This window comes from Polyodon spathula, chromosome 35 (assembly GCF_017654505.1).
Source record: "Polyodon spathula isolate WHYD16114869_AA chromosome 35, ASM1765450v1, whole genome shotgun sequence".
Lineage (NCBI taxonomy): Eukaryota > Metazoa > Chordata > Actinopteri > Acipenseriformes > Polyodontidae > Polyodon > Polyodon spathula.
Genome location: NC_054568.1, coordinates 1904894 through 1920509, shown reverse-complemented (window position 1 = coordinate 1920509; position 15616 = coordinate 1904894). Strand labels below are relative to the sequence as shown.

The window sequence follows — 15616 nt, the reverse complement described above, 5'->3', positions numbered from 1 at the left end:
ATTAATCAGAGTGGTCACAATATAGCTAGCATAGCCTCCAAGGCTATAACATTAATATGGTAAACTAAAAAGGAAAATTACATTTGCAAAGGAACGTGGAGCTGTTCAAAACTACCTGAATCATTACCGTAGAACAGGAACTTATAGGTTTTTGTTCATCGTTTTTCAGTTAACCAGTTGTAAATGTACATGCATTTGTTAACGTCCCTTAAGTGTTGTATGGAAACATACTGCACAAGGTCCTCTACAGTCCATTGGTATTGAAATGCATTGGCTTCATGAAGGTGCTTTTTTGCTTAAAGAAAATGCCCATTCCTCATCATGTCTGCAGTATAGTGTGATAAATTGCTTTATTTTTTCACCCCACTCATCAGTGGCTCTTAATGGTTTTCAGAGCATTTTAACTATTTTGGAACGGATGAGAAGCTGGGTCCCGTAGCGATCAGCATTAAGAGGGAGAAACTGGAGGATACAAAAGAGCACAAGGACCAGTATCAATACCGGCTCATCTTCAGAACTAGCGAGGTGAGAGAGGACACACATCCCAGATCAATACCAGCTCATCTTCAGAACTAGCGAGGTGAGAGAGGACACACATCCCAGATCAATACCAGCTCATCTTCAGAACTAGTGAGGTGAGAGAGGATACACATCCCAGATCAATACCAGCTCATCTTCAGAACTAGCGAGGTGAGAGAGGACACACATCCCAGATCAATACCAGCTCATCTTCAGAACTAGCGAGGTGAGAGAGGATACACATCCCAGATCAATACCGGCTCATCTTCAGAACTAGCGAGGTGAGAGAGGATACACATCCCAGATCAATACCGCTCATCTTCACGTCCCAGATGAGATGCATTGGAGGGCTCTGTCTGAACAGTGTGCACTTTACAATTTAACTGTGTCTTCAGACCCTAAGTAATGAAACACGTGTTATCTGTGGGTATCAGAGAGTGAATCATGGCTATATAAATATGTAGTGAATTCAGCGTGGTTGGGCTAATGAAGGCAGTATCAGTCTTACAGGGCCAGAATCATAATTCCCCGGAAAGAAACATAAACCCTGTCTGAGGGGATCTAGTTCATTTCAGACATGTGTGGAATGCAATAGTAGTCCCTGATGCTGCTGCTAATATCGTGGCAGGGTGTGTTGTTATTCAGTTAAACCCAGGGTATTACCCAGGCCCATTCTCACACACTCACTCTTTTGTTAGTTTGGAAAATTGTGGTTCGACACCACTGAGCGGTCAGGCCAACTAAAACTACACATTTCCTTTAAAAAAAAATAAAAATCCTTAACGCGACTGCTTAGGTCTTAGCATGCAGTTATAAGAGAAGTCTGGAGGCAGTGGGTAATTCAGTAAGTTTACCAAGTATCTGAGGACAAAAGGGTTTTAAACTGCTCTGTGGAAAGCCAAAGGTAATGAGTTGTTCCGTTTTCAATTGAATGTTTTGTTAGGATTGAGACACACAGTTATGAAGCTGGGTTGTTAATCTCCAATTCGATTGCGAGTGCAGCTGCCTCTATTCCACCCGGTAAACTTAAAATCTAAAATCTAAAGTCGCTGTAAGAACGTCGTCATTTTCCAGCACCCAAGTGTGACGCAGTAGTTAGGGGGCCTGTTTGGAGCTGTCTTCAAAATTGCTAGACAAGTCACTGTCTTGCTGACTGTACGTGACAGAATTCAACTCGATGCAAAGGTGAAAGAACGTTTCATTTTTCTGAGCTTGGCTCTCCAAATAAGGGAGACGTATTACTTTTTAGGTTTCTGTAAGATGGAACACTTTCAGATACTGTCAGATACACAGCTGTAGTCTATGATTCTAGTGCAACGATAAAAACTCCTATCATTTTACAATATTTTTGTTTAAGAATTTTACAACTAAATAACACGATTATCATTTTTTATAATGTCAAAGAGTAAGTCGCGGTGTTCTGAAAAATATATCATGACTCGTGCTGCTACAACTGTTTAAATAACGTACCTATCATTTTTCTTTTCATTGTTAACATCCTGACAACTGTTTACACTTATAACTCTAAACTCTGTTTCAAAGCTCTTCGAAATGTCTGCTCTAGTGCACTGGGGGTTTGAGATCTGTCCTCTAAATCACTGTAGGAAAACAACAGTGCTTTGGCTTATCTGTTCCGTACCACATCATGGATCGTTATTCCTGTGTTACCTGTTTGACCATGTGTGCAACAATCCTTACGCTATCAGAGCACTAGAGCAGCCATGTCTCTGTGCTTTGCAGCTGCTGACTCTTCGAGGGGCGCTCCTGGAGGACGCAGTGCCCTCCACCACGAAGCATGGCACGGTGAGGGGGCTGCCCCTCAAGGATGTGCTGGAGTACGTCATCCCTGAGCTGAGCACCCCCTGCCTGCGGCTGGCACTCGGCACCCCCAAAGTGACGGAGCAGCTGCTGAAACTCGACGAGCAAGGGGTGAGGGAGCACCTGGAGTCTGCACTGTACAGGAAAATCTATTAGCAAAGAATAAATCAACTGCAAACAGGGAATGAAAAACGTGAATTAGAGGTGTTCTAGCTAATGAATCTAAAAATTTTGATTTTAATCTAAACTTCTTTAGCCTTGATCTAAAAAAAAATAAATAAATAATGTTTGTACAGTGCTCCTTTATATCGCTATAGCAGGGAGCCACAGCTGAAAGACTGAGCTCTTAGTGTTCTGCCTTATAACGGTTGTGAAAGTGCTCCTGTAATGGCATTGTGGGGCAAGCGGGTGCCAGGACAATACCATCTACTTACCGATCCCTCAGCATAAAAGGTCTCTTTATAAAGCCATATTAGCCATTTTGTACTTGCATGAGCTACTGTACATAGGTCTCAGGTGTGCAATTTGAGCTCTGTAGTTAATATAAAAATATGTGTTTCTTTCCAAACTGCACGCTTGATCACGTTCGGAATGGATGTGCATGCTGGAGACAGTGTGTGGTACTGTTTTGTTAGCTGCAGTTGCTGTGAGAGGGCCAGGTTGAGCTCTTCTGACCCTTGTCTGTGGGTTACAGCTCAGTAAGAAGCACAAAGTGGGGATCCTGTTCTGCAAAGCCGCTCAGAGCACAGAGGAGGAGATGTACAACAACGAGGAGGCGAGTCCTGGCTTTGAGGATTTCCTGTCCCTGCTGGGGGAGAAGGTGTGCCTGAAGGGCTTCCCCAAGTATGCTGCCCAGCTGGATACCAAGAGTGAGTGCATCACGCTCCCCCGCTGTCATTAAACACCTGGGCTTCCCTTTCCATTAGTCATGCTGTGCACAGCCCTGGCTCAGGGGCATTTCAACCCATTGAATCCTGGACCTGTCTCTCTTAAAGTACACGCTGCTAACAAAACAATCCAGTGAATCTTAACTGATGTGTCCTGCCGTCATTTCGTAGGGCTGCCTAAATGAAAAACGTGCACATTATGGGAAAGGTGCATTTTTTAATGGTAGTTTATTTGAAGCTGTTGGAGAAGAACATTTATCGAACGCTCCTTGCAGATACTTCAGTGCTGTGCTTCCAGTCAACTTCATAAAGTCAGTTGAAGGAAAAGCAGTGATTGGCTGTCGAGTACGAGCCAGAATTGTTTTCCTGCGAGGGCTCGGACTCCTAGAAGCAACGCACGTGTGTCGGATGTGTTCTGTGTGGAAGAGAGTGCAGGAGACGTTCACCAGTTTTGTTATTTACAAATGCTGTAAAAAAAACAAAATACCATTAAAAATCCAATACACGTTGAACACAATGTGTGCCTCTTTCATATAAGAAACTGATATTACAGATATAAGAAACTGATACTAATCTTCTGAGCGATGGTCACACTTATTAGATGAGATTTACTGGAATTATTTTGATAGCTCTGTGTACCTTGGTTACCAGGAAGTCAGGTACAGCAGGGGACTGAAAACGGGCCCTCATATGGACCTGTTACTTTGAATGTCTAAAAAAGAAAACAAAGGCTAAAAATCTTTCAGGTGTGGGAATTTCATGTAAAATTAGCTAAAAAATGCTTTTAGTTCATTTGAAAGTAAACTGTGGTGTGTTTACAAACTAGACATGTCTACTGAGAGCCGTGTGGAGGCCGCGGGGGTGTTTTGACTGAAACAGGACATTAAAAGTGATTCTAAACAAAAGGAATATATTCGTTCGGATATTTAGTTTTCAAATACCGTTTGAAATGCACATGTTTTGTTTTTGTTTTTTTTGTTTTCAGCGGATTCAACTGGGACTCACTCGCTGTACACATCCTATCAGGATTACGAGATCATGTTTCACGTCTCGACAATGCTTCCGTACACGCCAAACAACCGTCAGCAGGTACGCACAGGGGAATCTCTTGACATTGGACCCTAAGGCAGCACTGTATGGCCTGCTTCTGAATGCTTATCTCTGAAATCGCAGAATTGCTCTGGGGCTGTGAATAAGAACCAGTTGAATAGGTGCAGTCGGCTAATTGAATATCACACAGGTAACAATCAGAGCATTAGAACACTCTAGTATTGAAAAGCAAGAAGCCAACATAATGTACAACATCCTTCAAATACAGCTGAAAGCATTCATGTGCATATTATTATACATAGTAATACAGTACAGGCATTGAAAACTGCTAAAAGAAACCTTATTCATTCAATGATCAGGGTTTCTTTTGCAATGTTTCCAGATGTGTATCATTACTTTTAGTATTTCTAGTATTAGTGTTTAATAGTTATGGTTTTATATATGCATGGAGAGAATGCAAAAACGTTATGTGAGCCTTCCAATATACAACTGAGAAATGCCTGTGCTGTAGCTGGGAGCTCCAGGGCCAGTCATCCAGCTGTCAGTGTGTCATTGAGGCTCGCAAAATAAAAGCCACGGTAATCTGTAATCGATTAATCACTAAACTGTTGGATCTCTACATGCTGAGCAATATGCAATAAGATAGTGTAGAGAGCACTCCTGCGTCTAAATCAGTAGCTTCTGGCTAATTTATGCTCTGATTCCTCCCTCCCTCACCCACATTAAACAGGAGGTGTGGACCAGCCATGTTAGCTGTGAACTCATGCCAGTGAGTAATGTTGCAGCATGTCATATTAAGTACTGCAGGTATAGTCAGGGAGCTATGTAAAGAAATGTGACACCCAGGGTAAATATCACACATGTTTTGCTTTGCTTTCGTCAGCTCTTAATGATACCAGAAGCTACCTTTTAAGCATTCTTTTAAAAACATTCCTGAAACAGCCCTTAAGTTTTTGGGCCCAGGGATTCCTTGGCCTCCTCTAGTTGTATTATCTATCCAGCATTTTCAGTGTCTCATCTTAACACATGAAACGAGCTGAAAATAAGACAGCTGTTGACAATACGAGACACCTTAAAATCCCAAGCCAAAAAATTTTAAATAAACATTTCTTGAAATGTGGTGTTGGTGTTAACCAGGGGTACCATACAGTGTATTCATTGGTTTGTCACATATATCATTTTGCATATGGAAAGGCAGGTACATGCAATTCAATTGTAATTCAATTTAGACGCTCTATTCAACCATAAGAAATGCTTGTTCATGCTGCTGCTTTTCAGGCGTCACAATAGAGCTTTTCTTAAAGCAAGTTTCACATTGTGACCTGAAGCTTAACATGACCTTCCCTTACCGCTTGGGAAATGTAGAGGGAATTGCTGCTGAATTGAAGGAGTCGCCTCTGTCTCTGTCTGCAGACCTCCTGCTCAGATGAAAGCCTTGCTCACAGGCTTGTCCTGTGAATCGGAGTGTTTTATAGACTTTGTGTTTGTCTGTCCCTTGTCGTGGTGTCCTGCTGGTTTCTCTGTCTGAATGTCGTTGCACGCTGCATTATAACTAAGTGGTCTTATTTTTTCCATGTTTATTGAATCCTGTGTCAGCCCACTTGTGCAATTTTGCACATATTTTGTAGTTTGCATCCATTGTTTTAATACGAGCGCCATCTTCAAACACTTTGTCTTAATTATGCTGCTTAGCATTATGAGGTTTAATTAGTAAAACTCACATAAAAAAAGTATATATATTTAAAGGAAAAATGACCTTAAAATGAGTCTACACAGGCCTGCATAGGAGTAGATACATATGGAAGACACTTCTGAAAATATACGCTATGGTAGTTCCTAACAACATAGGACATGTACAGTGGCTTGCGAAAGTATTGACCCCCCTTGGCATTTTTCCTATTTTGTTGCCTTACAACCTGGAATTAAAATGGATGTTTTGGGGGTTTGTATCATTTGATTTACACAACATGCCTACCACTTTGAAGATGCAAAATATTTTTTATTGTGAAACAAACAAGAAATAAGACAAAAAAACAGAAACCTTGAGCGGGCATAAGTATTCACCCCCCTAAAGTCAATACTTTGTAGAGCCACCTTTTGCAGCAATTACAGCTGCAAGTCTCTTGGGGTGTGCATCTATAAGCTTGGCTCATCTAGCCACTGTGATTTTTGTCCATTCTTCAAGGCAAAACTGCTCCAGCTCCTTCAAGTTGGATGGGTTCCGCTGGTGTACAGCAATCTTTAAGTCATACCACAGATTCTCAATTGGATTGAGGTCTGCGCTTTGACTAGGCCATTCCAAGACATTTAAATGTTTCCCCTTAAACCACTCGAGTGCTGCTTTAGCAGTATGCTTAGGGTCGTTATCCTGGTGGAAGGTGAAACTCCGTCCTAGTCTCAAATCTCTGGAGACTGAAACAGGTTTCCCTCAAGAATTTCCCTGTATTTAGCGCCATCCATCATTCCTTCAATTCTGACCAGTTTCCCAGTCCCTGCCGATGAAAAACATCCCCACAGCATGATGCTGCCACCACCATGCTTCACTGTGGGGATGGTGTTCTCGGGGTGATGAGAGGTGTTGGGTTTGTGCCAGACATAGCGTTTTCCTTGATGGCCAAAAAGCTCAGTTTTAGTCTCATCTGACCAGAGTACCTTCTTCCATGTGTTTGGGGAGTCTCCCACATGCCTTTTGGCGAACACCAAACGTGTTTACTTATTTTTTCTGGCCACTCTTCCGTAAAGCCCAGCTCTGTGGAGTGTACGGCTTAAAGTGGTCCTATGGACAGATACTCCAATCTCCGCTGTGGAGCTTTGCAGCTCCTTCAGGGTTATCTTTGGTCTCTTTATTGCCTCTCTGATTAATGCCATCCTTGCCTGGTCCGTGAGTTTTGGTGTTTCTTTCCATTATATTCTTTTCATTTTTTAATAATGGCTTTAATGGTGCTCCGTGGGATGTTCAAAGTTTCGGATATTTTTTTATAACCCAACCCTGATCTGCACTTCTCCACAACTTTGTCCCTGACCTGTGGAGAGCTTCTTGGTCTTCATGGTGCCGCTTGCTTGGTGGTGCGCAACCCACTGTATATTGTTGGCTGTTTGACTATCTTACAGACCCCTGTCCACTTGGACAGTAGTGCAGGACAGAAGAGGTAGCTCCGTCTACTGTGTTCTGTTCCAGGGGTTACCCAACTTTCATGACTCATATTAGGCATCCTGATACAAGAGGACCCCCACCCATTTCCAACCCCAATGGGACATTTTGCTGTCCTTGCATCCCTCTCCTTTTCTGTAACGGTATAACACTGTTAGCGTGGACATTGCAAATTAAGATCATAGCTGTGCTATTGAGCTGATGATAAGACGAAGGGGTGATATGACCAATCTATAACTCGTCAGAATTCCATGGTACTGGGCTCTGGAGTGGCGCATCCGGTAAAGGCGTTCCACGTGGAGTGCAAGATGCGCACTATAGCCTGGAGATCGTCGGTTTGAGTCCAGGCTATTCCACTGCCAACCGTGGACGGGAGTTCCCAGAGGGCGGAGCACAATTGGTCTAGCACCGCCCGGGTGGGGAGGGCTTAGGTCGGCCAGGGTGTCCTTGAAGGGTCTGCCTGTAAGTTGCCCAGAGCTGCGTGGTCCTCCGACGCTGTAGCTGTGAGGTGGCTGCATGGTGGACCTACAGAGTGAAAAGGAGCGGCCGGCTGATGGCACATGCTCTTCGTCTCTCGCGGGGGTGGCAGCGGCGAGACCAGTTGAAATAGAAATAATTAGGCTATGCAAACTGGGGGAGGACATGAGAAAAAATAATTCCAAATGAAAACAAATTCCCTGCTACTGTAAAAGGTTAGGGATTATTGGAACATTAAAGGTTATCCAGTAGTCCTGGCTACCATTACTGAGTGCAAAATAATTCAAACTGCTATTTGAAAGTATATGTTTTTAAGCTGAAATTGGCTCATTATTTAGAAGGTGCTCTATTGCAGAGGTAGTGTAGCTCAATGAGTACGTTCCTGGTTGCATGTGAAGAGTTGGGGAGCCTCACAGCTGCAGACTTCAGGAAGACTGTCACAGCATGACCTTATCCACTCTGCATACTCTCTGGGGCTAGCTTGCACGCTGTAGGCTTTGGTTGCTAACCTGCTATTAATAGCCGTGTCTTAGTGTCTCCTCGTGCTTGTTTGAGGCTGCTGTGCTAATGAGAGAGAGGACTCAGCTGAAATGGCATATCTGTCATCCATCCTCCATCATCAAACATTCATAAACCAGCCACACTAATCAGTTGTTGTGGACAAAATCATGCCTGCCCCTTCTGTTTTGCCCTGTAGTCACTGAAATTGACACGGAGAGCTCAGCCTCTTCTCTTTGCAGTGCTGCAACGCCACCAAAGAACAGCTTTGACACAGGGACAGATCACATGCTGTTTGTGTACTCCATCAGCTTTTACAAATAAGAAGTCATCCTTGTACATATTAGTACAGTAGGTATTCACATATTAAAAGTGCCAGACAAAACAGATGGGATAGTACTGTATTACACACTCTTAAACGTGTAGCTCTGGATGATAATGATAGTTCAGCTTTAGTATCAATCAATCAATCTTTATTTTATGTAGCGCCTTTCATAGTGGAACATCATCACAAAGCGATTTACAAGATGCAATAAATACAAGAAAATCCATAATACTTCAAAGAGAAATGCATAATACATGATATACAATGGAAAGTACATAATACATAATAGTAGCATAATTCATGGCACACTGAATACAGTGGAAAGTGCAGAATACATGAAATGGTACAATAAATACAGTGGAAAGTTCAGGATACATGATAGTAACAATACATGAAATAGTAGGACCAGCTAATAACAGATGTCAGGGTTAAGGAGCATGGAAAGCAGGAGAGAACATGTGGGTTTTGAGTTGATTTAAAGCGAGGTACGGTCGGAGCATCATGAACCAAAGCTGGGAGAGAGTTCCAGAGCCATGAAGCTAAACGAGCGTTCTCTCTCCAAGTGTGGTGCACTTTTGCTTGGGGATAACAAGCAGGCCAGAGTCGGAGGACCTCAGCTTGCAGGCAGGGACACAGCGGGCCAGCAGGTTGAGGAGGTACTCTGGACCTGTGTGATGAAGGGCATTGTAGGTGAGCAGGAGAGTTATGAACTTATTTGAACGTATTCTGTTTCCTGAGGATATTTGTTCCCATCACTTTGTTCCTTTCTTTTAAAAGGCTATTTAGTAAATGAAAGATAACTGTAGACAGCACAGTGGGCTAATGCACTAACCTTATTACCGCTATTGAAATTAGTTTATTGCAAATTTTGTGGTTGGTTTAGCTTAGTAACTTATGTAATATTAAGAATATAGAAAAGAAGAAAGTGTACGAACGAGAGGAGGATGTTTCGGCCGTTCACTCCTCTGGTTTCTTAATGCTGATTTATCTTGAAAGTGGTCAAGTCGGGTTTTAAAAGACCCCAGTGGTTCTGCCTCAACAGCATGACGACAGGAGGCAACCCGTTCCATCCCCTAATCTCTGTGTGAACAAGTATCTCCTACTCTCTTTCCTAAGTCTTTCTCCACTTCATTTCCAACTGTGTTCTGTGGTCATGGTGTATGTACTGTACTTAAGTGGAGCACCCTTGTTTTTTATTTCAGCTCCTCCGTAAGAGGCACATAGGAAACGACATTGTCACGATCATCTTCCAGGAGCCCGGTGCCCTGCCTTTCACACCCCAGAACATCCGCTCCCACTTCCAGCACGTGTTTGTCATCGTGCGAGTGCACAGCCCTTGCACGGAGAACGTCTGCTACAGGTGGGGCCATCTCCAGACTGTTATTCTATAAACCAAATACTCTATGAACATTCATGGAATGCAGTTATGCTATGAGGATGCCTGTAAACCACCCACTCTTCCCCAGTCACTGCTCAATCTGGAAATAACGACAGTACACGATGAATGCACATTGTGTGTTTATTTGTCTGATTTAAAAATACTGCACTTGAGGGCTCCCGAGTGGCGCATTCCAGTAAAGGCACTCTGCGTGGAGTGCAGGATGTGCTCTATAGCCTGGAGATCGCAGGTTCGAATGTTACAGCCGACTGTGACCGGGGGTTCCTAGGGGGCGGCGCACAATTGGCCGAGTGCCGCCCGGGTACGGAGGGCTCAGGTCGGTAGGGGAATCCACGGTTCACCGCGCACCAGCGCCCCCTGTGGCGGATAGGGCTCCTGCGGGTCTGCTGTGGAGCCATTCAGATCTGTGTTGTCCTCTGGCACTATAGGTCTGGTGGCTTTTCTGCAAAGACTACATTTATATAAATAAATAAATAAATAAAATGCTGCACTTTTCCTTTTTTTTCCCTGCAGTGTGGCGGTAACAAGATCAAAAGATGTGCCCCCGTTTGGGCCCCCGATCCCATGCGGAGTGACATTCCGCAGTTCAGAGGTATTCCGGGACTTCCTGCTGGCCAAAGTGATTAACGCTGAGAACGCAGCGCACAAGTCGGAGAAGTTCCACACCATGGCGACTCGCACGCGCCAGGAGTACCTCAAAGACCTGGCAGAGAACTGTGTCTCCAACACCCCCATCGACTCAACCGGGAAGTTCAACCTCATCTCTCTGACATCCAAGAAAAAGGAGAAGACCCGGGCGCGGGAGAGTGCGGAGTTGGGCAGTCTGGCTGCCATCACCTGGCGCGTCTCCTCTCAGGACTTCAGCTGTGCGGAGGAGATCGACTGCACCCTGGGCATCTCCAATGAGTTTGTGGTGCTGATCGACCAGGACACGAAGGAGGTGGTCTTCAACTGCTTCTGCGGAGACGTCATCGGCTGGACCCCTGATCGACTCGCCATCAAGATCTTCTACGGCCGCGGAGACCACATCTTCATCAGGGTGCCCGAGGACAGAGCGGAGGAAATCAAGGAGGTGGTGCAAAGGCTCAAGGTGAGAAGGCTTTTTCATAACCAAACCAAACTCATGTACATGTGTATGAAAACCATTTCAGGAACAAGAGAATGTGAGGAAATTCATGAACGTGTGTAAGACATTTGGCCCATCAGTTCTTGTTTGGGTTCTTAGTTCTTGGTTTATCTCAAAAACTTTGTCAGTTCTTAAAGGACCCCAATGATTCATCATCAGCAACATGATGAGGTAACCAATACCCTCACCACTCTCTGTGTGAAGAACTCAAACCAATACTTTAAGCGCAGCACAGAAACCAGGACCAGAGGACACAGTTGGAGATTAAATAAACTTAGAACAGATGGTAGGAGACACTTCTTCACACAGAACATGGTCAGGGTATGAAATAGATTGCCTTGCCATGTTATTGATGCTGTATCACTTGGACCCTTTAAAAAGTTTTGAGATCAGTGAGCTACTAGGAACCAGACAAGCACTGATGGGCTGAAAGTTAGTTAGCCTCTAGTTAGTAGATTGTACGTTCTCGGGTTGCTTTGACTGTACGTTCTCATGTTGATTCCCGTCCCTCGCTCTGCTCGTGTTGTGCAGGTCATGACGACTGGTTGCGAGACAGTGGACATGACGCTGCGGCGGAACGGGCTGGGCCAGCTGGGCTTCCACGTGAAGTTCGACGGCACGGTGGCCGAGGTGGAGGAGTACGGGTTCGCCTGGCAAGCCGGGCTGCGGCAGGGCAGCCGATTGGTGGAGATCTGCAAGGTTGCCGTGGTGACACTGACACACGACCAGATGATCGACCTCCTGAGGACCTCCGTCACTGTCAAGGTGGTGATCATCCCGCCCCTTGACGACGGCGCACCACGCAGGTAGTTTGTATGGAAATTCTGTAGTTCTCCCATGCTTGGCCCATGGTTATACTGTGCATACTGTAGTTTATTGTGGTTTGCCATGTTTTTTATGTGCTTTACAGTGTTTATCTGTGCTTTGCCATCCTTGCACTGTGCTTTATTACACTTTGCTATGCTGTTGCTAGGGTAAACTTCATAAGGGAAGCCAATTGAAATATCTAATATATATCCAAAAAATACAACTAGCATACTGTGTTGGCAGCTATGCAGATTATATATTCTTTATGGTTTCAACGGGAGAAAAATTAGACCCAGTACAATATTACGTAATATATTATTACTGTTTTTAGATATTAATTTTGTATATGTACTGCCATCACATTTTCAAGTTTAAATTTTTACCTAAATCTTTTACATTGTGAATTATATACATGTCTAATATAGGTCACCTGTAGTGTTTATAATGTGGGATGTGTGCAGTGTCAGATTATTGCTCTAATATTTATTCAACATCTTTTCCATATACACATACATATTGTGCACACGTACTGTTGTCTCCCAAATAAATGTTGGAACACAGGTGTGCAGAACTGTTAAATGCCCCCCTTGATTCCCTCATTCTTGAAAAGCAGGCTCCAGTGTTCACTCCAGTTAAGTATATTCTTCAAGGCTCTGTGTCAGAAACCAAACCGGGATTCAAACCCAGGCAGTTCTCGCTTGACCACGCACATTATGATACCTCTTCTAGTCTTTAAAAAAAAAAAAAATCTGTATGATAAATGTGATACTCATACTTGCAAAAAATGACTAAATTGTTACTGATGAACACGACTTACTAGTGGAATCCAGAAGTCAAAAACCACCGTCCATGTCATTGTTTCCAGGAAGGTTTCTTTGTAGAACTCCAGCAGAGAACCCATCATACATCAGCTGTTAGAGTTCATGTGGACTGATACGCCCAGGCTGCAGGCCCCCGGGGACACACCCGGGCTTACAGGCTCTGGGGAGCTCAGGCAGAGTAGTGAGCTGCTGTGCCTTAAGAAGAGGATTCAAGCCCTGGTTTGAGTATTCACTCAGTGGGCTTGGTGGTAGATTGGTGGTTAATAATAGGTAGATACATTTTGTAGTGTTTGACTGGGTTCTTTACTGAACACCATGAAACCTGTTAATTATACACAGCTGTGCAGTGTCAACAATAGGAAAGTGTCCGGTATGATTGACACCCATTTCAGCTGCCAGTCTCAAGCAAAGAATGCACTGGAAATAATCACATTTATTAGCAAAGCCATTACGCAATAATAAATATTAAAAGGCGAGTGTTGAAAAGGAACACGTCTATTTCTAATAAACAAACAGCGGAGCTCAAGTGAAGCTTGTAATGCTGTCAGAAATTTCCTTGAGGAAAGCGTTTTAATTCTCGCACTTAGCGAGTGAAGAATGATCCCAGCGCTTTGAGCTGAAACAGTTGCAAGCAGCTTCGCTCATTAGGAATCTTGCATGTTTTTAAAAATCTACCGGAACAGATTGAGCCTGAAGGAGTGCTTCCTTTAAAGATGCATTGTTCTAGGAGTGTTTTGAGGTGGTGAGCTGTTGTTTTATCATAAACACGCCTTCTTCTTGAATGTAGAGGACATGTTGGAACATTTCTAAGGTGTGAGCTGTGAGTATAAGTACCAGCTACAAGCGGGAGCACATTTTATTTCAGGTGGATACATGTACTCAGTTTTGCTGTCAGATGCTGTGTTGTGTTTCTGCAAGTGTATGATAATGTGTAATAATGGACTATCAGCTGCTTATAAAAGGTGTGTGTGTGTGTGTGTGTATGTGTGTTTTCATGGTTTACGAATGGTATTGCGGTTTATTGTTTTGCTAGAACAGTTACTGTGTCATTGGGTGAAGATGGAATTTAAAAGAGCTCTGTTTCTGAAATGTGGAAAAGATTTAATAATAAGACCAAAATGGTTTTCTTTTTTTTTTTCTGTGATTTTTTTTTCCATTTCTTGGACTGCAATGTGCAAGCGATTCTGTTATTGTCTGCCTTCACTGGCAGTGCAAGCAATGCTAATGTGGTTCGGTGAAAAAGTGGGCCAGTGGTGTAGTGTGTGCTCACACCAGGTTATCAAGCAAGGAACCGGGTTACTCTACAGATTTAAAATAAAGAAGTGGTGTCACATGTTTCACTAAGCGAGGTGTGAAAAGGCAACGGCGGAAAGCATTCTTATCGGAAGTTGTAGTTTGAAAATGTTTTTTTTAATGGGTCCGCTGTCAAGTGAAAGTTACCCCAAATAGTTTGTTTATTTTATCAAGTAAATATGAACCCCCGTTTGTGTTTTATCCAAAGCTTTCTCCCTTGGAGTTAGCAGCTTCAGATGACATTTTCATTGTTTTTGTCCTTGCTGTTTTATTGAGGTGCAATCATTCTTGGTACTGTTTCTCTAATTTTGAGTTCTTATTTTTGGGGTCTGTCTGTCTGTCACACCATGCAGGGGGAGCACGATAACTGGCTTTCCTTTGCCCAATCTTCACCAAACTTCCGTTAAGCAATCCTAGCCTGCTATATTGCATTTGGCTAATTCTCTGAATATTTTTAAGCTCTACTTGCACCCATTCACTTTCTTTAAGCAGTCCAAAACGCACGCACGCCCGCACGCACGCAGAACATAACGCAGAGACTGGAGAGCAGTCAGAAGTCCTTCACTGGGGTAACTTTCACAATGCATTTCACCTTAACCTTGTGCTTATGAGGATCCTCTGTATGTGCCTACAATGTTTTTTCTTAATCTTCCATCACTTGGATTTGAGCTTGTCTGGAAGAGTCTTAAATGCTGGAACTGAACGGCCTTCCACGTTCCATTCAAATCGACTGCCAGGATTCTCCAGGCAAGGAAGAGGCAGAGAACTATGGTAACAACTCTGAGCTGGAGCGGCAGAACCCTTACACTGAATCACTGGAATGCTTTAATACCTGAATTGCCAAAGTTTTGAGATCAACCAGCTGCTAGGAACCGGACGAGCACTGATGGGCCGAACGGTCTCCTAAACGTACTCTCTTTCTCAGAAAGGATTTCCGGTCTCTGGTTGGTTTATGACGTCGACAATATAGCTGCAGAACCGTTCCTCTGAATTTGATGGCGCTTTGCATGGACATTTGTTACAAAAAATTATTCCACCGCCACAGAACGCAGGACATGGGGACCCACGCTGTACCTGATCTGCTGTAGGATACATCTCTGGGACTGCTTGTCCAGTTTCATGTCAGGCTAGTCTGCTGCACGTGCTGTTGCTGTAGGTCACTGTGATCTTCTTTTTCTGACACCTGTCCTGGATTATGTGTGTCCCTGGAAGTTGTTTTGAAACTCCAGTGCATGCTGTATTACAATCAAATTACGACACTATTAATCTGGGGGGTGTGGGAGAAAAAACTTAGCATAGTGAGTGGTTTTGTAGCCTGGTTCAGTGGTAACCTCTATATGATGGTGTTCTTTTTGTAAGGACTTTTTTTTTTTTTTTTTTTTTTTTTTTTTTTTTTTGTGTATTCTTTGTGTTAAGGCTCAGAAAAAGTTAAATGCAGGATTCCA

General features: G+C 43.6%; 1 protein-coding gene across 3 annotated transcripts in view; it reads left to right on the top strand.

The window, feature by feature from the left end:
* Positions 1-15616, top strand: part of LOC121303802 (signal-induced proliferation-associated 1-like protein 3) — a 99170-nt gene that overhangs the window by 53532 nt on the left and 30022 nt on the right. For all 3 annotated transcript variants that reach the window (XM_041234597.1, XM_041234598.1, XM_041234596.1), the window contains 7 exons: positions 395-525; positions 2260-2448; positions 3032-3206; positions 4210-4313; positions 9928-10085; positions 10638-11214; positions 11782-12056. In XM_041234597.1, coding sequence (XP_041090531.1) covers positions 395-525; positions 2260-2448; positions 3032-3206; positions 4210-4313; positions 9928-10085; positions 10638-11214; positions 11782-12056 — 1609 coding nt within the window. The remainder of the gene's footprint in view (positions 1-394; positions 526-2259; positions 2449-3031; positions 3207-4209; positions 4314-9927; positions 10086-10637; positions 11215-11781; positions 12057-15616) is intronic.